Source organism: Gopherus evgoodei, chromosome 1, assembly GCF_007399415.2.
Source record: "Gopherus evgoodei ecotype Sinaloan lineage chromosome 1, rGopEvg1_v1.p, whole genome shotgun sequence".
In the NCBI taxonomy this organism is placed as follows: domain Eukaryota; kingdom Metazoa; phylum Chordata; order Testudines; family Testudinidae; genus Gopherus; species Gopherus evgoodei.
Genome location: NC_044322.1, coordinates 40,573,323 through 40,601,245, shown reverse-complemented (window position 1 = coordinate 40,601,245; position 27,923 = coordinate 40,573,323). Strand labels below are relative to the sequence as shown.

At 39.2% G+C, this 27,923-nt stretch overlaps 1 protein-coding gene and 1 long non-coding RNA gene across 7 annotated transcripts in view; one reads left to right on the top strand and one right to left on the bottom strand.

Annotated features, from left to right (window-relative positions):
* CDK8 (cyclin dependent kinase 8) overlaps window positions 1-27,923 on the bottom strand; it is a 161,654-nt gene that overhangs the window by 48,023 nt on the left and 85,708 nt on the right. For all 6 annotated transcript variants that reach the window (XR_004000347.1, XM_030562356.1, XM_030562375.1 and 3 more), the window contains one exon: window positions 26,759-26,899. Coding sequence is in view for 5 of the 6 variants with exons in the window: in XM_030562356.1 (XP_030418216.1) it covers window positions 26,759-26,899 (141 nt within the window). In the remaining variant the exon portion in view is untranslated. The remainder of the gene's footprint in view (window positions 1-26,758; window positions 26,900-27,923) is intronic.
* On the top strand, window positions 542-21,011 carry LOC115651411. The gene is made up of 3 exons (XR_004000348.1): window positions 542-552; window positions 10,580-10,585; window positions 20,523-21,011. It is a non-coding gene; the product is annotated as an uncharacterized LOC115651411 (long non-coding RNA).

Below are 27,923 nucleotides of genomic sequence, written 5' to 3'. Positions count from 1 at the left end.
ATAGAGCAGCATAGTACACACACGTAATCGTGATTTGAGTGACCATGTCATGTGACATTTTTCATGTCATGCTCCTATTGCACTACTGTACTTGCCGTAGGTAAGGCACTAGTCATTGGGGCAAGAGAGCTCCCTGCGAGCTCGGATACACACTGGACCCAGCCCTGCTGGCATTTCCCCAGCGCGGAGGCCGCCCAGCTGGTACCCTGAGGGGCATGCAATGGAGAGAGCTCTGGGGCTGGAGGAGCCAAGGAAGAGGTGCTGGGCTTGCTGGACAGATGCTGCCCCTCTCTGCCAGATCGCTCGCCACCTGCAGGGCAAGGAAGCAGAAGGAGACTCCAGGCACTGGCGTGCTGTGCGGGGCTGGGGAGGGAGGCAGCAGCTGCTGGGGCTCAAGCAGGCAGAAGCTCCCCAGGGGTCCTGGGGCCCCTCCCGGCCAGCCCAACTCTTACCTTATTGCGGATTTGGCCCAAGGTGGATTCATCACTGCTGCCGCCACTCCTGCGGCCGGGGGTTGCAGCTGCTGCTGGATCCCAGCCCCACTCATCCTTGGTCTTTGCCTTGGCCCTGGCATGAGTTTGGCTCAGTCTGGGCTACTACTCCGCTCCCCTCTCCTCTCCCCTGGCAGGAGGTGGCACAGAGGGGAGGAGGAGGAGGCAGAGGCAGGGACAAGCCAAGGAGGAGCAGCCCGCTTGGGCGCCATGTTTCGCCCGTCCTTTGCAGCCAGGGCAGGGCTACGCTACCGGCTCCCACCTGTGGGGCGGCCGCTGACCATGGGAGAGCACCATGGACAAGCCAAGGAGGAGCGGCCCATCCTCTGCAGCCAGGGCAGGGCCGCGTTACCAACTCCCGCCGCTCTCCCTCGGTCAGAGGCCACCCCCCATCCCCGAGCAGTAGCCGGTAGCACAGCCCTGCCCCGGCTGCAGAGGACGGGCTGCTCCTGCTCGGCTTGCAGCAGCGGTGACAAGCTGAGGAGCGGCCCATCCTCTGCAGCCGGGGCAGGGCCGCACTACCAGCTCCCGCCTGGGGGGGTGGGGTGGCCGTTGCCTGCAGGAGAGCAGCAGGAACACGCTCCCCACTTAGCCAGCTCTCTTCCCCGCTTCAGCCCAGCAGCGGAACAAGTTGTTTACCTCCCCCCGGTGCAGTTAGGATCCAGCCCAGGACACTGCCTCAAGTTTGAGCTGAGGACACAGCATTATGCCGCCCCAAGCACCTGCTTGTTTAACTGGTGCCAAGAGCCGCCCTGAGTACTGAATGAAGCAAAACCGAGCTTCAATGGTATTGCGCATTGTGTGCTAAAAAACCCTACTAAACTGCCACATTCAAAAAAAAAAATCACTAGGCAGCAGATATATACTTATTATTTCCTGTAAAAATGTGCTTCACTTATCCCCTGAAGAAGAGAACAATTTGCTTAAGCCTGATTTACTGAAATGCAACTGTGCAAAGCTCTTAAGATTTACATGTACAGTTCTACCTGTTCCCATTTGGTAGAATAATGCACAACTAAGTATTCAAAGACTTAAGAGCAATAAACATTAACAACCAACAGATACACAGAGAAAGAAGATATTTAAAAAATTAAAACTCAGTCCGACAGGATTAATTCATTCCAATGGAAAAATGGTTTTATGTATAAGGCACATGATTAAATCATATCTGCTTATTCCTTCTCACTTCTTGACTAACCTTTGATCAAGTCACATAACTAGGTGCATCCCCATAAAACAGGGATAATAGTTTCTTCACAAAAGAGTATTCTGTGATGCAAAATTTATCAATGTTGATAGTGTTTTGAAAACCACAGAGGAAGGGGCTTTGGAAGTGCAATCGTGTTAAAATGCAAGAATAATAAATATTGCACTTTAGAGGTAAACAAGAATTCTAAACTATTAATGGAGACAACAGAATGTGTGTATCAATGAGGAAATGGGAGCTTGATCTTCTATGGAAAAATATCTGCTTCCTCTTTGGTGCAGTTCTCCATGCTTTATCTAGGCATTTATACCATGCTCATCACCATGGATTACCTGCAGGTCTGAAAGAATGTTCTTAGAGAGACAATATTAAAATATTGTATGCAGTGTTGTTGAAGCCATGATAAACACTATATCATCTGTGGGTGAACACTTTTCACAAAGCTATCACTCCATATCTGACCTATCAGTCCTCATCCTCAAAAGAAACTTGGACAACACTTTCAAAAAAACAAGCCTGGGAGTTTAAATTCAGAATTTTGCTAGACACTAAAAATCATGGACTGAATAGAGACACTGGATTTATGGCTTATTACAACAATCTGTAACCCTTTACAACCAACCCCCTTCCTTTCCTCCCTATTACTGGATGGGTGTTAATGGGCCACCTTACCTTGAAATGGTTCATTGAAATTTGTGTAAATTATTTATGCTAAACAATCTGTTCAAATCTTGTAGTTAGTAGCGACATTTTGAGTTAAGTGCTAGTGTAGATATAGCCTATGTGGGCAATTTTTTTTGTCGCTCAGCCGTGTGAAAAAAAACACCACCCTGAGTGATAAGTTGTGTCTCTCTTGCCAACAGAAGTGGTCCAATAAAAGATATTACCTCAAACACCTTGTCTCGCTAATATTAAAATATAAGAGGTCCAAAGTGTAACGGCAATGTTAAATATTACATTTATCTGATGACAAGGTGGGGGGAGCTAAAGAATTTATTTTCTCTGATAGGAAATGTTTTAAATTGAGAAATGTAATTTTAAATAGGGAGATGGTGCTAAATTCAGAGATTATTTTAAAAAAATGTTTACCTGCTTGTGTATGAAGTTATTTATAAATTAAATCAAATCATATTTTTAGACATCATGGTTATGGTTAAAAGATTAGTTATAAAGAAAGCTTTTACTCCTTATACCATGATTTGAAAAATTTACTCACCACTGATTACTGGGAAGATTTTCCTGATGAGTAATGTTAACATTTTGTCATAATTATTTTTAGTAAAAGTCATGGATGGTCGTGGGCAATAAGCAAAAATTCATGAAAGATAGGAAACTGTCTGTGTCTTTTACTAAAAATGATAGGGGAAAGGAGGGCAACTGAAGCCTGACCCACACAGGGGGGATGAGAGCTCGAGCCCTGTTGTGGGGGGAAGAGGGGATGCTCTAGCTCCTGCTGCTCATGGGAGCTGGTGGCTCTGGCACTGTGGGGGTCCCATTTAAAACAAGCATTGTTAAACAAATCTTTAAATACTAAAGTCATTATCCAAGTATATAACAAGCTAAGTCTGTTAATATTTTCAAAGTATTTTGATTTCAGGAAAGAAAGGAGGCACAAGAATATCACATCTCTGCCATTCAGGACAGCTTTCTGCTAGTTAACATCAGCCTATTCATTTTTGCTTCAGCCAGATGGAAGCTTTTGGCTTCATTCTTACATTTTTATGCTCTGAACACAGTTCTATAGCTTCTTTGCATTACTGTCACCCAACTACTGACAACTTGGGGCAATATAAAGTATTAAACCTAGGGTTTCCTGTCACTTTGATCTGAGCTGGATTACAGTTGAAAGGAAATAGGTCAAAACATCAATACACTAGGTAATTAAACATTTCAGGCCTCAAAAAAAAAAAAATGAAATCAAGACCTAAGATAAAAAAATTGCTTTTCTACATTAAATATATGTAAGGAAGCAAGGAATTGATTTCACTAAGGATAAATACATCTTTATATTATCAGTTTCAAGGAAAGACTACCATCATGTAATTGTAGGGGAGACCTCCATATTTATGCAAAAATGATTAATACAATTATTGTAACTTATTAGGTTGTTTCAAACTTGTTTTTCACCTTTGCTGAACGTTAAGACGTAGCTACAAGTATGTTATAGCCAGTATGTTTGGAAATAATACGTATGTCTAACTAGGTATGTTACACAATGTTAAAGCTAATCAAAGAAATACCAGGTTTCTGCTTCCATCTCCCAAGGAAAGCAAACATCAAGATGACAAACCATGTAAAACATTAATGTTTTAGGAAGAGGTCCGTCTGCGAAAGGAATGCAGGGAGTGTTATGAGAGCACTAAAGGGCTCTACCAATTCCCACCCTCTTGCAAGAAAATCTGCTTTCATTCCTAAAAACTTTAGAGGAAAATGCATACTTGGAAATGTTTATTTCTTAAATGCTGAAGTGGCAAAAAACTTTGTGAACTGGAGACTTGCAAATATGTTAGCTAAATGCAAAGCTCCTAATATAGCTCCTAATATTTCTATATAAGTGGTAAAATGCTTTATTGTACCTATGTGGAATGTAACAACTTTGCTAAACTATCATAAGAAGCCATTTAAATATGGAAACATTTATATTAATAGGGAATTAATTAATTATTGGCAAACCCTCACCCATGCCAGGAAGACAAGAAAAATCATATTTCCAAAAATTGCCATGAAGAATCAACAACTTACATAAGAACGCCCACACTGGATCAGACTAGTGGTCCATTTAACTCAGTATTTTGTCTTGTGATAGTGGGTAGCACCAGATGCTTCAGAGGGTATGTCTATACTTCAGTTAGACACTCACGCCTGGCCCGTGCCTGGGGCTCAGGCTAAGGGGCTGTTTAACTGCATTGCAGACATTCAAGCTCTAGCTGCAGGCCAAAGTTTGGGACACTCCCACCTTGCAGGGCAGAATAGGGCAATTTTTCAAGTGCTCCATCCCATGTCATCCAGTCCCAGTTTATAGCAGTCAGAGGTTTAGGGACACCGAGCGCATGGGGTTGCATCCCTGGTCATCTCAGCCAATAGCTATTGATGAACCTGTCCTCCAGGAATTCACCTAATTCTTCTTTGAACCTAGTTTTACTTTTGGCCTTTACAGCATCCCCTGGCAATGAGTTCCACAAGTTGCCTGCATGTTATGTGAAGTACTTTCTTGTCTTACTTATAAACCTGGTGCCTATTAATTTCATTGGGTAACCAATGAAACTTGAGCTAAAGACTTCCTAAAAGTTATTTAATTTTAAAAGAGTGTTTTGAAAGTTTTAAATATAAAAGAACAGGAGTGTTCGGACTTTTTGTCAACAGAATTTCATTTCCTGTCAAACTGTAATAAGATGGAATGAATGTCTTAGAGAATGTACTGAATAAAAACTAGTTTTAACTCTCTTGCTTTCCTGCCACAAGGGCAAAGGCAATTAAATAAAAGTGTTGCATAATAATTAATAAACTACATATTCATAAGATGAAGAGGACTCCTAAGGACTACCTACGAAGCTATGGAGCCAATGAAAGAGCAACTCACTTGAATCTAAACAAGTTTGAAAGAGCTGTTTTTTCCCTAGAATTTCATGAAAAGAGGAAGAAGATATTAAAGAGACTGATACCCTTTCCCCCCCCTTACTCTGTTTAGACAGCAATCACTCCACAACTCATCCTCTCCATCTTTACAGGAAAGCTGTCATAGACAGGAAGAAATGAACTCTTCTCTATTTTTCTTGAGTCAAGAAAAGCCCCCCCAAAAAGTTCAACATAGATTGGCAAGAGTACATTAACTAAGATAATGCCAAGTATCAGAGGGGTAGATGTGTTAGTCTGGATCTGTAAAAGCAGCAAAGAATCCTGTGGCACCTTATAGACTAACAGACGTTTTGGAGCATGAGCTTTCGTGGGTGAATACCCACTTCGTCAGATGCATGTCCCATTCACCGATAGCTTAGAGGCTTAGGAATTTTCCAGACATCAACTGTTCTAACTGATGCAGCTCCAGTTCTGATGGTCTCTTACTTTGTTCAGAGGCCAGAAGTGAGAATGTGGAACTGAAACTCTCTCTAAAGTTTCCTTTATGGAAGCCTTGCTTATTTGTCCTCACCTCATGCTCATATGGCATTTCATAAATAATTATTTCAACCAGTTTACATGGCACTGAACTGAAGCACGCTAGTTCAATATCCAGGATCAACCCATTAGCTCTTTAAGTGTATATGTACTAACGTCTAGTTTTCTAGTATAGAAGATTATTTTAATGACCTGCATCTTAGCCACTTCATTCTTATTACTTCAGCTTTGTTGAAAATTTCCTGCTTTACTGTATCACTTTGTTCCAGTATCATGATTTGCCAGTTGGTAATTTTATTACTCAAAATGATATGCATCCTACCAACATTATCAGAGGTGAGATGGATGAAAGATTGTTTTTTCTGCTCTGCTTACCCTCATTAATTTCTCTTTAGCCACCTCCTTATCTTTACTGGAAATACCTTGCCTGATGCATCCCAAGACCACATTAGCTTTTTTAGCAGCCACATCACATTGGCAGCTCATAGTCATCCTGTGATCAACTAATATTCCAAGGTTCTTCTCCTCCTCTGTTACATCAGTTGGAAGTGTCTCCAATTTATAACTAAAATTCTTGTTGTTAATCCCTAAATGAATGACCTTGCACTTTTCACTATTAAATTTCATCCTATTACTCCAGTTTACAAGGTCACCCTGATCTTCCTGTATGATATTCTGGTCCTTCTCTGTATTAGCAATACCTCCCAGCTGTGTGTCATCAGCAAACTTTATTAGCACATTCCCACTTTTTGTGCAAAGGTCAGTAATAAAAAAGTTAAATAAGATTGGTCCCAAAACTGATCCCTGAGGAACTCCATTAGTAACCTCCTTCGAGCCTGGCACTTCACCTTTCAGTATGACCCACTGTAATCTCCCCTTTAACCAGTTCCTTATCCACCTTTCAATTTTTATATTGATCCCCATCTTTTCCAATTTAACAAAATATTTTCCCATGTGGAACTGTATCAAATGCCTTACTGAAATCGAGGTAAATTAGATCCACTGCATTTCCTTTGCCTAAAAAATCTGTTACCTTCTCAAAGAAGAACAGGTTGAAGAACAGGAGTACTTGTGGTACCTTAGAGACTAACAAATTTATTTGAGCATGCTACAGCCCACTTCACTGGATGCATAGAATGGAACACACAGTAAGAAGATATTTATACATACAGAGAACATGAAAAGGTGGCAGCACCCATACCAATTGTAAGAGGCTAATTAATTAAGAGAAGCTATTATCAGGAGAGGAGAAAAACTTTTGAAGTGATAATCAAGATGGCTCATTTCAGACAGTTGACACCAAGATGTGAGGATACTTTAACATGGGGAAATAGATTCAACTACTGTAATGACCAAGCCATTCCCAGTCTTTGTTCAAACCTAAGTTAATGGTATCTAGTTTGCATATTAATTCAGGTTCAGCAGCTTGTCGTTGGAGTCTGTTTTTGAAGCTTTTCTTTTGCAAAATTGCCACCTTAACATCTGTCACTGAGTGATTCAAGAGGGTTAAGTGTTCTCCTACTGGTTTTTTAATGTTATGATTCCTGATGTCAGATGTGTCCGTTTATTCTTTTGCGTAGAGACTGTCCGGTTTGGCCAATGTACATGGCAGAGGGGCACTGCTGGCACATGATGGTATATATCACATTGGTAGATGTGCAGGTGAACGAGCCCCTGATGGTGTGGCTGATGTTCTTTTTGTTGATACAGACTAACACGGCTGCTACTCTGAGATCAGGTTGGTTTGGCATGATCTATCTTTTGTAAAACCATGTTGTATTTTGTCCCAATCACCACTGTCCTCAAAGTCCTTAAGTACTTTCTCCTTCAAAAATTTTTCTAAGACCTTACATACTACAGATGCCAAACTAACAGGCCTATAGTTACTCATTTCACATTTTTTTCCTTTCTTAAAAACAGGAACTATGTTAGCAATTCTCCATTCATAGGGTACAACCCCTGAGTTTACAGATTCATTAAAAATTCTTGCTAATGGGCTTGCAATTTCATGTGCCAGTTCCTTTAATGTTCTTCGATGAAGATTATCTGGGTCCTCCGATTTCATCCCATTAAGCTGTTCGAGCTTGGCTTCTACCTCAGATGTGGTAATAACCTCCATATCCTCATTCCCATTTATCATCCTACCATTATCCTTAAGCTCCTCATTAGCCTCATTAAAGACTGAGGCAAAGTATTTGCTTAGATATTGGGCCATGCCTAGATTACCCTTAACCTCCACTCCATCCTCTGTGTTTAGCAGTCCCACTTCTTTCTTTGTTTTCTTCTTATTTATATGGCTATAGAACCTTTTACTATTGGTTTTAATTCCCTTTGCAAGATCCAACTCTACACGGCTTTTGGCCCTTCTCACTTTATCCCTACATGTTCTGACCTCAATAAGGTAGCTTTCCTTGCTAATCCCTCCCATCTTCCACTCCTTGTAGGCTTTCTGCTTTTTCTTAACCACCTCTCTAAGATGCTTGCTCATCCAGTTTGGTCTACAACGCCTGCCTATTGTTTTTTTCTCCTTTCTTGGGATGCAGGCTTCTGATAGTTTCTGCAACTTTGACTTGAAGTAATTCCAAGCCTCCTCCGCCTTTAGATCCACAAGTTCTTCAGTCCAATCCACTACCCTAACTAATTTCCTTAATTCATTAAAGTTAGCCCTTTTGAAATCAAAAACCCTAGTCCCAGATCTATTTTTGTTTATCCTTCCATCTAGTTTGAACTGAACTAGCTCATGATCACTCGAACCAAGGTTGTTCCCTACAACCATTTCTTCTATGAGGTTCTCACTACTCCTCAAAACCAAATCTAAAATGGCATCCCCTCTTATTGGTTCTTCAACTACTTGGTGAAGGAACCCATCAGCAGGTCACCTTCTAAGATATCACTGATGGAATAACCAAAATTTCTGTACAATTTTGTTGTCCTTTTAAAGATCAGCCATTAATAGAAAACAAAATGCTCAGTTATCCCTTGCACAGTAACTTCAGACAGGTTTCACTGTATAGTGGTAAAAGCTAAAATGCTTTAAAGCTAATCCAGACAAGTTACTTTATTCTTAAAGAAAAAGACCACAGAAGCATACTTTGAGTGCCTCACTACAAGATGATAGAGGCCACAAGTCTCTACCAAGGTCATTTCTGAGACACACACTATAATACTTAAGTCATCTGCTGATACAAGAAAGTGAAAAGGCAAAAAAACACTGTTCCTTTGCAGCAGTGTGTTTCTTAACCATATAAAAGGAATATATGGATGCCCAAATTGTCAGAAGAAAATCTTGTTGACTGGATCATTTCTTCTCTAGTTCTTACTTCTGCCATTACTACAGTAAGTACATATAAAAGTGCAGGTCGCAGGTCTCACTTTGGGATATTTAATAATAATCAAGGTAGTACACACACCACTCTTCACTCAGAGTACACCAAATGAGATTTGCATGCCTTACTTGCAGCAGTTTGAAAATGGATGAACTAGCTACTTCACTTCAGCTTCCCCTCAGAATAATTTTTTCTACCATTTAGCAAAGTGACCTCTAACATTTTTCAAAGACTCTTGCCTTTCACTCTATAGGCCTCTGGAAAATTTAATTTAGTTGCGCCAAGTTTAGAAGCCTTCTCTTCTTGTGCTGTTAAACAGAAATGAATGAACAGGAAGCTTGATTTTCTGACTAGTTACATTCTTGCTAAGTACATTTGTAATGTTTTGTCATCTAGATTGTGCTGCTCTCGCTCCTTCAGGCTTCAGGCAGAAACAGTAAAGCTATGTCTTGCAATCTGTCAAAAAGACATCTTTGTGAATGAAGGAAAATATGTTCCCAGCACCAACTTGTCATTGTAAAACACGGTATTAGGGCTTGACAGACATTATTCCTAGTTCAGAAATACTTCAAGGATGTTACTGTTTAGAGACTAGCCATGTTTATGGAAAGGAAATAGTGATATTGTCTGAGCAATTAAGAGGCGAGCTACTGACGAACTTAGGTTCCAAATTAGAAGTCAATATATTGGAGGAAGACTGATCAGTTCTATTCCTTTTAGGAAGTTCTTTAAATGCTGATATAAGGATAAGTAGTCTGATTTGTCCTCCCCTAAGGCACCTGCATAAGGCTGGGACCTTAAAAGTGCGAGCTGGAGCAAAAGAGTCCATACCACTGAGACACCAGTATGGAGATTATTCTTAGAAAGATTCAATTTATTTATTTTCCTCTGCAGTACTGCTTAAACTTTGAATCTTTCCTGAATGAGTAATCAATAGAGATTACTCCTGAATTGGCTCAAGTTCCTTTTCCTAACATTACCTACTCAGAAAGGTCAATCAATTATTAAACAGAATTATATCGTGGAAAATATTGCATTTATTGAGCTTCTTGGATTTATTTCCTGTGGTTGCCAAGTCCTCTCTATTCATTGCTTGTGGTCAGACAAGACTTCCTCATAGGCCTGCTTGCCTCACTTGTTCAATGTAATATTGTCTATATGAGAATTTTTTTTCTGCCATTGCCTATAGTCACCTATTTACTCATAAAACCTGTGCTTCCCACTCCCCACCACACATGCACTGACTTCTCATTTGGGTAAAGGAAATCCAGAGTTAAGGTGATAAAACGCAAAAATTATTCAAGATTTGTAACTATGGCCAGCGAAGACTTAAAATAAGTTTTTCAGATATTAGCATTTCTCTTGTCAGCTAAATAAGAATGTAAGAATGGCCATACTGGGTCAGACCGTGGTCCATCTAGCCCATTATCCTATCTTCACAGTGGCCAGTGCCAGATGCTTCAGAGGGAACGAACAGAACAGGGCAGTCCCAACTTCTGGCAGTTGCAGGTTTAGAGACACCTAGCATACTTTATTTATTTTTTTTTTTTAAAGATTAAGTTAACATGCAACTTTTTAAAGATTAAGTTAACATCAGAAGGCTATGAAATAAAATACTGTAAAGTTAAATTATGTCTGGAGAAGTATATCAGATTAATAGTTTTTAATTTATATTTTCAGAGAGCTTAAGTCAGTCTACAGTGAAATCACAACTGGAAAATATCACTTCCCAGTATTTTAGCTAATGAAAATGGATTGACCGTGGTGCTGAACAATCCTAATCCAATGGGGTTACACAAGAAGGAACATTTCGGGCAATACACGATTAGCCCATTTTCAATACTGCAAGCTCAAATACACCTCCTTTCAGATGTACTGTGGTTATGGAAGTGTCCCATCTCCAAAGGTGAGAAAAAATACAGAGATAAGTAGCTACAGAAAGATGTAATATTTCTGCATTGAGAGGTAATCAAAAACATTGAGAATTAAACTATTCTGATGCTTGTATTCAATGCACTTGGTGTCTTAAAGGAGATGACAGAGAGATTGTTTCTACATGCTGTTCATCAGAGCTCTGGACTCCAGCACTTCAACTCTGTGCTGTGAGCCACCATCTGCAGTTAAGTAAAGCCAGGCTGAGTCGAAGTTTAAATAGGAGACCTTAAAGGAACTCCCAGACACTGCAGGAAGTAGAACTGATTCAGTAGGGGAACTGTTTCATTCTCAGAAAGTACTAACACTACTTCATAATCCAAAAGAGTAATTTACCTCACCCCATGACCACTTAGCTTCCTTAATAGCCTCTTAGGGAGGCCTGCCTTTATCACTTAGAAAGAATGGTCCTGTGGAAAAGACAGAAGCAAAGAAGTTGTTTGTCTATCAGCTTATCTTAGGCTGGATTTCCAGTTTCTGAAAGTCCCCTCTGAGTCTGTTAAAATGATTTGCTTCCTGGAACAGAGATTAAATTGTCAATTAACTTTCTCAAGCACTTTACCAGTTTTCAAGCATCTAGTTGATATCACCCGCTTATATATAAAAATTATAATGATTACCTCGGATATTTTTAAGCATTGCTTATCTGAAGGCTGGTAGTATTGCAACACAGTAGAACCTTGATTCTAGACACACCAATCAGTTATACAAACAATTTTTCCTGATGAGGGAAAAACATAAAAATCACAAAGTGATGTCTGTGAAGAACAAGTCAACATCCCCTAACATTCTGATGCATTTAATGTGTTGGAAATTGCTTTGTAGTGGTTTGAAGGACAAGTGACGGTGCACCACACTACAAATTTTACACTACATCTTGTGTAACATATGTTCAATTTTATTAACAATCCCACATTAGTTCATAAAGTAAGGGTTCTACTGTAGTATATTTATTACTTCAGGAGAATTTGTATACATGCAAATCCCCACCCCCATAGACCTTTGCTCCTATTCACATTACAGAGATCACTGAGCTAGATATTATTTTTTCCTGTTCATCAACAGAATGCGTTAGATTCTAATCAGCTCCAGTTCAAAGAGGGTTCCATGGGTATTACTGAGAACAGGGTTTGGCCTACAGAACCATTACTGGGGACGTGCAAGAAGAAAGGAAATAGTTTGACTTAAATCTTTGATTAAGCTGTACGGCTGGTAGTTGGGGAAGAGGAAAGTGTTGACTTGCAAAAGCAATATTTCTTATAAAGAATAACTGATATAAAACATGGAACCCTATCAAGTCATTTTTACAGTTATTTTTCAGTGTAGACGAACACTGATCTTATGAGCATTAAATTCATTCCAAAAAGAAAAAGCGAGAAAGCATTCAGAATGGCAAGACAGGCAGCGAACAAGACTCTGCTCCCTGAAGACAATAACTAACATTTTAAAAGCCATTCACTAGATATTATTTTGACAAGTGTTTAAAATTAGAATTAATTCTAACACAAAGAGAAACAAAAGATTCTACAGACTAAACAAGAAAACACTACTTTACTAAACATATTCATGAACTCCTACAAGGATGCAGATAGGAAGGTAACTGTTTATATCATCCAAATAGCTTTAATTGTCAAGTACTGTACTAGATTCCAAGGTAACACTTCTCTATATTTGCAGTTTCACAACAAACTAAAAATACACATGCTTCCTCCAGCTTTCTTTACGAACTGTGCACTTGTAGGTTATGGCAGGCCAACTTGGGCAGTTTCTTGCTTCCTCAGATTTCTTTGAACGCTATCAATCTGGTTATAGGTTTTAATATGGGACAGAAACTAAACGATTTGTGTACATTGATTTCTTCCTTGAAATGAGCGAAAATAAAGTCTCTGTAGATTCATTTAGATCTGCTTGAAACCTTCACTGACAATGAAAAAATTGTTGTCTAGTTAGTGGATGCTAATAGAAATGGATGGAGCTGCTGAGTGGCTCTGTTCCTGTCATTTTGAGACAAACCTAACAAACCTAACGGTAGGTGTGGGGAATTGCTTCCGTTGCTCTAGGGTTCTCTCTGGTCAGACATCACAATGGTCTATGTTGTCACTGCTCTTGTTCACTGAGTACATGAGGCCTCAGCGAACCACTGAGAAGATAAGGGCTGCAATGCATTTAGTGTGTTGCTAATACACAGTTCTACATCTTTGCCACCTCTGATAGAGCTGTAGTAGTAACAAACTACCCAGTGTCTAGACTATCACTAGCTGGCTGTGACTTAATATGGATAATGCTGACGGCCTTGGGGAAGCAGCTAGAAGAGTTATGTCAGGAACCCTTATTGAGTAAGTATGGCTACTATTTGGTAAGAGAAGAGCATACTTGGCATTTGATCTAGGGCTGCTCCTCGATGCCCAAGTAGTAGCTGTGTTCAAGAGTGTTTTTCTTCATCTGTGCCTTGCAATGACACCTTCTCACAAATCGCCATACCTTTCTCACCCTGAGATTAGATTGCTGTGATGCATTCTAGATACATCTTGTGATCATTCAGAAACTGAATACAGTGCAGGATGTTACAGCCTGTTTAATCTGAGATGCACATCAGACCAATGCACTGTGACCTACCCAGACTGCCAATAAGTTTCTGGGTGGAATCCAAGGTGCAGCTTTTAAACCAAAAAAGGCTTACATTGTTTGACACCTGGTTACTTGAAAATTCTTCTCTTTCCATAATATATTAGTTACAGTTGAGATCAGCAGAGGGCACTTGAGCTCAAGCTCCCTTAACAGAGTAAGAGAGAGATATTGGCAGAGCATTCTCTGCGTGGAGGGTGGCAGGTCTCCTGTTTTGAAAGTCATTCCACCTTCCACCTCTTGTGGTCTATCAGAGTCCAGAACATTAGTCTTCTAGGCTTGCTGCAAAGCCCATTTTTTTCGTCTCTCTTCTCTAAGGGTGTTAAGGAGAATATAGGCTGGAATAGGTACAGCAGAACACCAGAGTTACAAACTGACGAGTCAACCACACACCTCATTTGGAACCAGAAGTACACAATCAGGCAGCAGAAGCAAAAAAACCAAATGTACAGTATATTACTGTGTTAAACTACTAAAAAAATAAAGGGAAAGTTTAATAAAGACTTACAAGGTAAAGAAACTGTTTCTGTGCTTGTTTAATTTAAATTAAAATGATTAAAAACAGTATTTTTCTTCTGCAGTAAGGTTTCAAAGCTCTAGTAAATCAATGTTCAGTCGTAAACTTTTGAAAGAACAGCTATAACGTTTTGTTGAGAGTTATGAACATTTCAGAGTTACAAACAACCACCATTCCCGAAGGGTTCATAACTCTGAGGTTCTAGGGTATATCTATGGTCAGCCCTTTTCTTACTTTGTGACCTTAAAATGCGAGATTAGCTCTTTGATATTGGACTGGCACCTATAATTATGTTAGAACTTTTATGCCACCCAATTGCATTGTTATAATAAATAGGCTCTTTATCATCAAAATTTAAATGCAATAGGATATTAAAATGATAAGACAAGGCAAGCTCACTGAGAATTACAGACAGCAATAGTAAACCAAATTCCTGTGAATAGCTGTCAGTCATGACATCAAAAGCAGCATGTAAACTGTTTATATATTGATTTGACATCTAAGTGAACTTTGGCATTTATTTGCTGAAGTAATTTAGAGGTACGCATAATAAAAGTTTACAAAAAGGTGAAACTACATTTATGTTCTTTCGGTAGTAGGCATCTCCCTCACATTAGCGTGCTTCTTCCAATTACCCCTTCCACGGATTTCATACTACAGAGAGAATTAAAGAATACAACTACCAAAATGTGCTTTGACTTTTTGAATTTGTCACTAGTGTCCTAGAAAAGAACCCAACACTACATCATTTATAATATACTTGCACAGAGAAAAACAGAAAATGTAGAGTTGGAAGGGACCTCGAGTGGTCAGTACTCAGTATACCTAGACCATCCCTGACAGTTATCTGTCTAACCTGTTCTTAACAATCTCCAATAACAGGGATTCCATGCCATACTTTGGTAGCCAATTCCAGAACTTAATTACCCTTATACTTAGGAAGTTCTTCCCCAATATTTAACCTAAATATCTCTTGCTGCAGACTAAGCCCATTCCTGCTTGTCTAAATTCCAGTGGACATGGAGAAAAATCAGCTACAGTGGTCTCTGTAATAGCCCTTAACATATTTGTAAACTGTAACCAGATCCCCGTTCCCCAGTCATCTTTTCTCAAGAACAAACATGCCAAGTTTTTCAACCTTTCCTCATAGGTCATGATTTCCAAACCTATCATCACTTTTGTTCTCTTCTGGATCCTCTCCAATTTGTCAATATCTTTCTTAAAGTGTGGCACCCAAAACTGGACACAACACTCCAGCAAAGGCCTCACCAGTGCCAAGTAGAACAGGCCAATATTCTCCTGTGTCTTTGTCATAAACAGATAGCTAAGGGTTAATGTCTCTTTTACCTGTAAAGGGTTAACAAACAGTGACCTGCAACACCTGACCAGAGGACCAATCAGGAAACAAGATACTTTCAAATCTCGGTGGACGGAAGCCTTTGTTTGTGTTTTTTTGGATTTTTGTTTTGTTCTCTCTGGGCTCTGAGAGTGACCACACATACCTACAGGCTCTCTAATCTTCTATTCTAATGTTGTTTAAGTATAAAGGTAGAAAGGCGGTATAGTCTTTTTATTTGTTTTCCTTTATGTGCAAATGTGTGTTTGGCTGGAAGTATTTTAAATTGTATTTCTATTGGAGGAAGCTATTTCTCCAATTTCTTAAGCTGACAGACCCTGTAACTTTTTACCATCTAAATTGCAGAGATAGACCTTTTAATAAAAAGAAAGAAAAAAGTAAAAGTTTTGCTTTTAAGACCTGTGATTTTTTTTCCTTGTTGAGGCTCAAGGGAATTGAGTCTGTACTTAACAGGGAAGGAGAAGGGAGGGGAAAGGTGGAATCCCTTTGTTTTAGATTCACGGAGCATGAATCTGTCTCTCTCTCCAGGAGACCTAATTTCTCTGTGTTGTGATTCAAAGGGGAAGGCTGACAAAGGCAACGGTGAGGAAAGGAGTTTACTTTCCTTGTGTTAAGATCCAGGGAGTCTGAGTCTTGGGGGTCCCCAGGGAAGGTTTTGGGGGGATCAGAGTGTATCAGGCACTCGAATTCCTGATTGGTGGCAGCTTATCAGATCTAAGCAGGTAATTAAGCTTAGGGGAATTCATGCTAGTACCCATATTTTGGACGCTAAGGTTCAGAATTGGGAAAGATACTATGACAGTCTTACATATAATACTCCTGTTAATACACCTCAGAATATTAGCTTTTTTCACAACTGCAACACACTGTTGGCCCATATTCAATTTGTGCACCATTATAACCCACAGATTTTTTACTGCAGTAGTATTGACTATCCTTCCTAACAATAGTACCTGGCACTTGTCTTTTCTGAATATTATTTATTTATGACCAACTCTCTAATTTATCAAGGTTGTTTTGATATCCAATCCTGTCCTCCAAAGTCTTAGCAACCCTTCCTAGCTTGTCTTCATCCCCAAATGTTATATTCTCCATATTCTCCACTCTCTTATCCCAGTCATTAATGAAAATGTTGGCTAAATACCAAACTCGGAACTGACCCCTTTGGGACTCCACTAGACATGTACACAAGCAGGAGAATCACAACTTTAGCTCACAGTATAGAGTTAGCCTAGGTACAATTTTTCAATCAATTGTTCACTACCTTCGTAATTTCAACTATACCATATTTCCCTGGTTTGCTCAGGGGAATGTCAAAGGTTACTTAAGAATTATTAAAAGATATTTGGACAAACATCTGTCGGGAATAGTCTAGTTATTACTTAGTGCTGCTTTGAGTGCAGGGGACTGGACTAGATGACCTCTCAAGGTCACTTTCAGTATTACCCCTCTATGATATATCACATCTACTGCTTCCACGCTACTCAGTAGGCCAATAATCATGTTAAAAAACTTAATTAGGTTAGTTTGGCATGATTTGTTATTGACAAATCCATGTTGGCTATTACTTCTCCTATTATCCTCTAGGTGCTTACAAACTGATTAATAATTTGTTCCAGTTTCTTTCCAGGTATCAAAGATAGGCTGACAGATCTGTAATTTCATGGGTTCTCTTTGCTTCCCTTTTAAAAAGGTACACATTGTATTTGCCCTTCTCGTCTTCTGGGATCTCACCCACCCTCCGGGAGTTCTTGAAGATAAATTGCTAATGGTTCTGAAACTGCTTCAGCTAATTCTTTAAGCACCCCAGAGTACTGATTTGAACACACCTATCTTATCTAAATATTCTTTAACCTGTTTTTTCCCTATTCTGGCTTGTGTTCCCTTCTGCTTGCTAATATTAACTGTGTTAATCATCTGGTCACAATAAACCTTTTCAGTGAAAACAGGCAAAAAACAGACAAACCTCAGCCTTCTTGATGTCATCCATCATTAACTCTCCTTCCTCACTAAGCAGTGTCCCTATCTTTTCCTTTGTCTTTCTCTTGCTCCTAATATATTTATAAAAGGCAATAGAAAGAGGTTTTATGTCCCTTGCTAGATGTAACTCATTTTGTGCCTTAGCCTTTCTGATTTGTCCCTACATGCTTGCACTGTTCTCTTGCACTTATCGTTAGCAATTTGTTCATGTTCGCACTTTTTGTGAGATTCCTTTTTGACTTTCAGGTCATTAAAGAGTTCCTCATGGAGCCATATTGGCCTCTTACTAGTCTTCCTAGCTTGCCTTCATATCAGAATAGTTTGCTACTGAGCCTTCGACATTGTGTCTGTGAAACTTCCAGCTCTCCTGAGAGACAAGGAGGGTAAGGTACTATCTTCTGTTGGACCAAATTCTGCTGATGAAAGAGAAGCTATTGAGCTTACACAGAGCTCTTCTTCAGGTCAGACCTCGTCTAATATTCTGGGACCACCATGGCTACAGCACTAATACAAGCTCACTGAGTTCCTTCGTCCCTTAGATTCTCTTTTCACTGGACCTTACAAGTTCGTTAAAGTCCACTCTCCTTATTCTGGTGTGCTTACATACCTAATTGTACTTAAGTTTAATGCTACTAAGTTTTACTTTTGTAAACTACCTGAGGTCTATTATGAATAGGTTGCAGGTAACACCAAGCATGCCATTTAAACACCTTAGGCATTGCTTAGATTCACTGAAATGTTTTACTCCAATTTTAATCCATAGCCAATTGTAAGGGCTTGTCAACACTCAGAGGATTGACGCTGCAGCAATTGATGCATCAGTAGTCCATTTAATTGGTCTAGTGAAGACCAGCTAAAACAACAGCCGGTCGCTCTCCCGTTGACTCCTGTACTCCACCTGATCGAGAAGAGTAAGGGAAGTTGATGGGAGAGCGTCTCTCATTGACATCACATAGCGTGGACTTCATGATGAGTAGATCTAAGCTATGTCAATTTGAGTTATGCTATTCACAACTCAAATTGCGTAGCTTAGATCAACTTTTCCTTTTAGTGCAGACAAGGCCTAAGTGAGTGTACTGTATTTTCAGCATGCTGATTACTAAAAGTTGATCCCACTCTTCTAAAAAATATTTTTTTTGTTCAAACTTAAGACTACTGAAGAATCAAAATATTTTTATACATTGTATTTTATACAGGAACCATCATGCACAAGTATATGGGTTTGAAGAAAATGTAGTGTTTTTACTAATGTGTATCTAAGCATCTGTTTATAAATCAGAGATAGATCACTAATTTCTCCTCTTCAGTGGAGTTCTATGAAAAGAAAGTTTTCATTTTAATCTGAGGAGAAAATTAGTGATGCATCCTTGTAACAGGATAAAGCATCAAAATTCTGGAGTGCCCCTGAACAGAAAAGGTAGGGAACCGTGAGCTCCAAGGATGTGATGTACTCTTGAACTCATTCAGGATTTAGTAGCCCTGCCAAACCACAGTATAGGAGCAGCAGCAGCTCATTATTGGTCTCTTTACTATGCTGCTGGGTTCGGTGCTCAGGTTCTCAGTACAGAGAAGGGACAGTTGACTCATACCATTAGTGAGAAGATTTGGCATCCTTTGATCCTCTATTTGCTTTGCCTGCTTCTCATCCACACCCATGAGAAGGAAGAAAATCTGCTCTTCCTGTATTTTTTCCACATGCCCCCTCACCCCTCCATTGTACTGTGGAAGAAGGGGAAAGAAGAGACAATGAGGTTACAGTAACAATGGGAAAGGGAGAAGGGCAGCTGAAAAGAATGCTGAGAAAGAAGTGAAGACAAAAGTGAAGAAAATAAGGGGAGAGAGGGGGAATAGAATAAAGAGAAAGTAGTAACCTGAGAAGAGACAGCAGAAAGAAAATTAACAACAAGGGAAAATCAGAGAAGTGTTTGAGATGAGATATAAAAGGACAGTCAAAAACAAAACTAGTAGTATTCAAAGAAAAGAATTACATAAAACAGACACTGAAAGGTTAAGATAAAACCTTAAGAAGTTATACAATAGAAGTGAAGGAAAGAAAAGCAAAAAAGGTTTTTATAATTTCACAGATTTGGGAAACATATTACAATAAAATACTCATGTTTATGTGTGGGTGTATACACATACAGTTTTGATTATATTCTAAATGCAAATTCACATTCTTGCATGATTTCCGGGAAAATAGTCATTTTTGGACCCCCTGTGATTTTTGTGGATTGGCTAGTTTGGCTCCCACACAATCGGCAAAAATAAAAGGTAATTTTCTCAGCACATTACTGCACAAACAGAAGTTAGGTTATTACCCAAACCGTAGGTGTTATCCTTCTAAAGAAAGATTCAGGACTTGTGAAAACTGAGGGTGCAAGAAAACTACAGATTCAGCAATTATAGTCTTTCTGCAGTTTTCACTGTTTCATACAGAATATCCTTCCATCACCATACACACCTACTTCTAAAAGCTAGGTTTTAGCTTCTTTCATTCTGAAGACAGCTTTCGCAATATAAACTGATGTACTGTTGATTGCTAATTCTCCAGCAAAACACCAGCTTCAACTTCAATGCCTAACTAGGACCATTTAAATACACGTCTACCTCGTTATAATGCCACCTGATATAACACGAATTCAGATATAACACGGTAAAGCAGCGCTCCGGGGGGGGTGGGGGGTGGAACTGCGCACTCCGGCGGATCAAATCCAGTTTGATATAACGCGGTAAGATTTTTTGGCTCCCAAGGACAGTGTTCTATCGAGGTAGAGGTGTACTAACTGTAAGAAAAACTCAGGTGGAGACAAAATACTTTTCAGAGACCTGCAGTTCTTTCTTCTTCTTCAAAGCAGAATTTACCTGCCATTCTACTGTAGGCTTAAAAAAACAAAAACAAAAAAAGGATTCTTTATCTAGGAACAGGTTGGCTGACCTAGTGAGGAGGGCTTTAAACTAGGTTCGACGGGGGCAGGTAATGATACTGTGAGGTCTGACCATGAGCAGATCAGAAGTGACTATAAGGCTCTGGGAGTAAGGGTGAAGGAGCTGGGAGGGGAGGGGGTCGGGGAGGCAGGTGGTGTTCTCTCTGATCCTTCTAGTTAAGGGTAGGGGCCCAGGCAGAGACAGATGCATCCCAGAAATGAATGCCTGATTCCAAGGATGTCATCGCCAGGAGCACTTCAGCTTCCTTGATCACAGGATGCTGTTCTAAGAAGGAGGATTGCTAAGCAGAGATGGGGTCCACCTATCGAGGAAGGAAAAGAGTATACTTAGATACAGACTGGCTAACCTAGGGAAGAGGGCTTTAAACTAGGTTCGATGGGGCAGGTGACAAAAGCCCACAGCTTTGTCAAAAGCATGGAGATCTGGGAGAACGGTCAGGATCTGGGGAAAGCATGAGCTGTTGTAGCAGGGACAAGGGAGAGAAGAGAAAACATAGCGGGGGGGCATGCAGGAGGAATCAAATTAGTATCTTAGATGTCTGTATACTAATGCGAGAAATATGGGGAATAAGCAGGAAGAACTTGAAATGCTAGTTAATAAATAACTATGACAAAGTTGGCATCACAGGGACTTAGTGGGATAATACATGACAGGAATATTGGTATAGAAGGGTACAGCTTGCTCAGGAAGATCCCACAGGGAAAAAAGGAAGGAGATATTGCCTTATATCTTAAAAATGTATACACCTGGGACTGAGGTTGAGATGGAAATAAACAGACTTGTTGAAATACTCTGGATAAGGATAAAGAGGGAAAAACAAGGGTGATGTCACAGTAGGGGTCTACTACAGACCACCTAACCAGGAAGAAGAGGGGAATGAGGCTTTTTTTTTTTTTTTTAAACTAACAAAATCACGTAAAGCAAAGGACTTTCAACTCCCCAGACATCTATTGGGAAAATAACACAGCAGGGCACAGATTATCCAACAAGTTTTTGGAATATACTGGAGACAATTTAGTTCAGAAGATACAGAAAGCTACTAGGGGAGAGGCTGGTCTAGATTCGATTTTGACAAATAGGTAAGAACTGTTGAGAATTTGAAAGGTGGAAGGCAGCATAGGTGAAAGTGGTCATGAAAAGATAGAGTTCATGATTCTAAGGAATGGTGGGAGGGAAAACAGCACAATAAAGATAATGGATTTCAAGAATGCCCTTTAGCAAACTCGGGGAGTTAGGTCAGATCCCATGGGATGCAAGTCTAAGGGGAAAAACAGTTCAACCAATTTGGAATTTTTTTTTTTTAGAGACACATTATTAAGGGCACAGGAACAAACTCTCCCACTGCGTAGGAAAGATAGAAAGTATGGCAAGAGACCACCCAAGCTTAATCAAGAGATCTTCAATGATCTGAAACCCAAAAGAGAGTCCTATAAAAAGTAGAAACTAGATCAAATTGCAAAGGATGAATATAAACAAACACAAGTATATAGGGACAAAAATCAGAAAGGCTAATGCTCAAAACAAGATTAAACTTGTTAGAGATATAAAGAGTAACAAGAAAGCATTCTACAAATACATTAGAAGCAAGAGGAAGACTGAGGACAGGGTAGGCCCATGACTCAATGAGTGGGGAAAAAAACAATAAAAGAAAATGTGGAAACGGCAGGAGCACTAAACAACCTTTCAGTTTCAGCCATTAGTGATTATCTTTGAAATGTCATGGAAGATGGGAGAGATTCCAGAGGACTGGAAGAGGGCAAATATAGTGCCAATATATAAAAACGGAAATAAGGACAACCTTAGTCAGCTTAACTTCAGTATCTGGAAAGATAATGGAGCAAATTATTAAACTATCCACTGTAAACAACTGGAAGATAAGGTGATAAATAACAGTCAGCATGGATTTGTCAAGAACAATCATGTTAAACCAACCCAACAGCTTTTTTTGACAGGATAACAAGCCTTGTGAATGGGGGGAAAAACAATAGATGTGGTATATCTTGACTTTAGTAAGGCTTTTGATACTGTCTCGCATGACCTCCTCATAAACAAAACTAGGGATATACAACCTAGATGGAGCTACTATAATGTGGATGCACAAATGGTTAGAAAACCGTTCTCAAAAAGAGTAGTTATCAGTGATTCGAAGTCATGCTGGAATGGCATATCAGGGTCCCACAGAAATCAGTTCTGGGTCGGGTTCTGCTCACTTTCTTCATCAATGATTTAGAGAATGGCATAGAGAGTACACTTATAAAGTTTGTGGACAACAACAAACCGCAAGGGGTTGCAAGTGCTTTGGAGGATAGGATTAAAATTCAAAATAATCAGACCATTTCTCTGGTTTGTGCAGAAGTAAACAATATAAAATTAAATAAGGACAAATGCAAAATACTCCACTTAGGAAGGAACAATCAGTTGCGCGCACACACAAAATGGGAAATGCCTGCCTAAGAAGGAGTACTGCTGAAAGGGATCTGGGAGTCATACTGGATTACAAGCTAAATAAGAGTCAACAGCGTAACACCGTTAAGCGTGCACACACAAAGAGCACAAAACGTTCTTGAATGTATTAGCAGGAGTCTTCTAAGCAAGACATGTGAAGTAATTTTTCCACTCTACTCCACAGTGATTAGGCCTCAGCTGGAGTATTGTGTCCAGTTCTGGGTGCCAAATTTCAGGAAAGATGTGGACAAATTCGAAAAAGTCCAGAGAAGAGCAACAAAAATGATTAAAGGTCTACAAAAAATGACCTATGAGGGGAGATTGAAAAAATTGGGTTTGTTTTGTACGGAGAAGAGAAGACTGAGGGGGGACATAACAGTTTTCCAAGTACATAAAAGATTGTTACAAGGGGGAAGGAGAAAAATTATTCTCCTTAACCTCTGAGGATAGGACTTGAAGCAATGGGCTTAAATTGCAGCAAGGGATGTTTAGGCTGGACACTAGGAGAAACTTCCTGACAAGGTAGTTAAGCACTGGAATAAATTGCCTAAGGAGGTTGTGGAACCTCCACCATTGGAGATTTTTAAGACCAAGTTAGACAAATACCTGTCAGGGATGGTCTAGATAACATTTAGTCCTGCCATGAGTGCAAGGGACTGGACTAGGTAACCTCTTGATGTCCCTTCCAGTCCTATCATTCTATCCTTGGAATTCTCTTCTGTAATTTCTCCCACCTTTCCTACATAGTTTTAAAATGAAGATAAACATATTAAGCTATTGTTGCACATTAAATGTACACATTACACATACCCACAATTGCGATAAAGAGAGAATGCATTTTGACTTACAGTGACAAGAAGAGTTTTTAAGGGAACAGAGTAGCAACATTTTACTCAGTTAATGGATTGCTAGGGAGTTAAAAGGCTGGTATTTTGATCTAGTATGGTACTGCCTCATTAAATGTTAGAAATACTGATTCAAAAAAGGAACCAAGCAAGTATTTTACAGGCAATCTCCATAGAAGATAAACAATTTTCCAATGGCCCTGGAATAATTAAAGAAAAACACCTCTAATATATACACTATTATCCCCTAAAGTGTAACTTAAGTACATTTTAAATTGAGTGATTTTCTCTGCTGGTGAATGTTTCTGATTGACAGCCCAGAAACAGAAGTTGCATATGAACAGATATAGCATGGACAGCCACAGAACAAGCTTCTGTACTGGAAAGGAGAGTGTAATATGGGGTCCACCCACAGCTACTCTTCCACCCAGCACCCTTTTGGTCCAAAAACTGAACAAGGGAGACCCTTGAACTCTGGGAGCACTTGCACCCAGGTCATGCTTCCCCTTCCCCCATCAAGTGAGCTTGGGAGAAAACTGCAGAGATGAGCCAGGCAGAGACTCCAGCTAGCATGGACAGATGAAGTGAAAGCAGGGTCCTTTGGTCCTTTAGGCACGTGAACAACTTTCTATAATTTTAACTGGCATTCTGTGCCCTGTGCTGATCAGCTATTCGCTCCAACTATCTCGCTGCTGCTCCTATTCCCTCACAGTCTCTTCATCTCAGCTTCATTCCACACTCTCCTCTTATGCTCTTCTCCCTGTATTGTCCCCCTCAATCCCATTTCCCTCCCTTTTTCTTTTCATTTAACTTATACCCTCTGAACTAAATCCCCACACACAAAAATTGTGGCCCCTAATATGACATTTGCTGCCACCAGATTGTTCACTCTGCTTGTGTGCTATGTCCATTCCCTCACTTGGTCTCTGTCTTGCCTGTTTAGATTGTAAGCTTCTAGCTCAGCTGGGACCATCTACTATTCTTTATCTGTATAGTGCCTAGCACAATATCACCCAAGACTCATTAGGTCCTTAGGTACCACTGTAATAAACATATTAAATAATAACTTGCTGGCCAATGAACCTCAGCAGTGTTCTGCAGGGACAGCTTCTTGGGATGAAAAGGCAGCTCAGTCTCCATGCCGATTCTTGGCTCTTTGTTCAAACTACTAAAAGGCGGCTGGCAGCTGCAATGGTGGTTTTTGCACTGGGAAAACCTGCGTGCTGGACTGAGATCCATCAACTCATTTCACGTAGGTCACCAAGTAGCCATGATTTTGGCAATAACTTTTGGCAACTACCAACTTAGATCATATTCAAACCACAGAGCTAGATGTGAAAGGCTCTGTCATAAATTACCCATCTCCCGAGCCATCCAGTTCACTATGTATGATTAACTTTTGCACACTTTTTGTTTTTTTAAAGGTGTTCATAAATTTTCTGAAACTGTAGGAAGTCAAACAGTAGCAACATTTAGCTTCTTGGGGACAGTTCTCTTGCTTTCTTTACCACTCTAACAAATACACTGAAAGATAAAGGAGCAGGCAAGAAGTTGCAAAAAAAACCCAAACAGTTTATTTTGGTTTGAAACAAGATGTTTCTAAACAATTACAAGAACATATGTCCTATGTATTTCTACATACTTTCGAAGTTAACTCTTCTAGCTCATAAAAAAAGTCATGAAAAAAATATTAACCACAAATTTTACAAAGAAATATTTTCCTTTGAGTGGTTGAGGCTTCTTTTTTCAAGTTTATAACACTGTCAGAGAATTATAAGTAATATCCATGCAGGACAATTATTTACTTTCATGAACAAAGTTCTCTTACATTTTTAGTTCTCTGAAAATTCAGTTTTACAGAGAGGATAAAACTGTTTCATCCGTTTACACAGTACCACTGGCACTATTTTAAACATTTGCTAGGCATGAACATGAAAGATAAAATAACCATCATTAACTACATTTCAAGGAGGATCATTAAAGCTAGATGAAAAGCCTAAAAACTGATACTGCAGTAGCTAATATGGGCATTAATGCATTAAGTATAAATCAACACTAGCACTGCAGGCATGCGCATGTGAAGGGTCAAACTAGCTCTACATCAGAAGCTATATACACTACTTCTATGCATTACTGAAATTTCAGTGATTAGGAGCTAAATTATCATTTACAGCATTATGTTCAGAGATAGTCTGAAGAGAATGTGCTATTAAAAACCTCATTATATTTACTGGCTTTTAGAAGAAAAGAATAAAAGCTACAGATAATTGTGCAGTAAGAAAGGGCAATTTAGGATTTAACTCTGAAGATGGAACAGTCAGACACACCATCTATTATTATTCTATGCAAAAAGTCATGAGCATACGTTCCAGAGGCAACTAAATATATAGTAAATTGGGAAAAGTGTTCATCAAGTTTACATGTTAACTGCAATTTACTTGGATTTTTAATAAACACTTGCTCAGGCAGTTTTACTTGTAATGTATTTATAATAAACAAGGGCTATTCGCAAAAGGTCTTCAAATAAATCTACAGAGCAATAACATTGGTAGCTTTTGAATAACATCTCATGTTTCATATTCCAGTGTATTAAAGTATATATATTAGTATCTCCTCCGACATTTTTAACAGATAAGTGTGCATGCCTTTTTACTTTAAAAGTTGCTGACAGCCAAATATTCACCCCCAATTATGTGCACATGCAACTCTTAATGATTTAACAAAATAAAAACCAATCAGACATGTATCATTTTTATAAAAATGGAATCACTGAATGCATGTCAAATAGCAGCAGACTTTACACACATAGTATAAGTCTATTCATTAAGTTTTAGTGGACAGCATGTATACATATAGCTACTTGTTTACGTTCTTAGCACATAAAGGTCTACTTGCTAATGACTACTGGTAAAGACAATAATTTTTGCTCTCAAATCTTCTACCCTGTGTTAATCCCCACTGCAGGTCAACTTACCAAATCCCTGTGTAACACCCAGTTAGCATGCAGGTAGTGAATACCATCTAAGATCTGATATAAAAGTGACTTCACCATTCCCCGAGGTAACTGAACTGGTTTCTTGTTTGCTTTAGAAGCTCTGTGAAACTTGATTATGTGCTGGAAGAGAAAAATATCAATAGTAACAAGAAAAAATGTAATGTTTTGATATATAATATTTTACAAAAAAGAAAAACCTCCAGTGATTCCTTATGTAGGCTTGCCAGTTGTTTTTTTAATCTTTTTTTATTGCTATACATTTTTAAAACCATGTAATTTAAGTTATTACAACAATAATAGCATCTAAAGTATTATGATACCAAACACTCATTTACTGGTAAAAACTAATAAGGAAATTAAAATGAAAGACATCTCAAGGAAGTTTTTTATATAAATTACCACAATCAAAAATTTTTTTTAAAGTTATTACCAGTTTAAAAGTGAGTTTTCAAAACAATTTCCTCAATCCCTCATTAATATGGTATCTTATTAAAATGAAAATAATACAACTCTAATCTATTCTCATTAGACACGCTGTTTATTTTTTGCATCTCAGCACAATAATAATAAATCAGTCAGTTTATAGTCCATATCACTTTGAGGTTCTCTTGCACTAGCACAATGCAATATTTGGGTTGCAATCACAGCAAGGGAATATTTGCATCAAACTTTTTCCTCTGGAATTTTAAAAACTCTCTTTTACAGTAGTTCGACCAGGAAATGCACATGCATGTGTGCGCAGCTGTTTGCTTCCACCCTTCTGAAAAAGCAAATCCTAAAATTAATAAGTAATTGTTGGAAGAAACCATAAACATTGTCAGGTTCACAATTCATCCACCCAAAGTTAATCATCATCTGGTAAGTCACAGGTAGAAAAGTGTTTATTATGGCTGTGATTATTTGCATACCCAGAACCAGTGAAGTCCAAGAGGACTTCTAGACTGTAAACTGTGATGCTTAAAGTTCTGTTGAAGGTGGTAGCATCAGAAGAGCCTGTGTCATGGTGTTAGCTACCACTTCAAGTATTTCCTCCTTTCTACAAGTTGCTTGGAGGCAGGGATTATCTCTGTTATGTGTTTGTATAGTGCCTAGCATGGTAGAGCCTGATCCACGTCGGAGTCTCCTCTAGGCACTATTATAACAC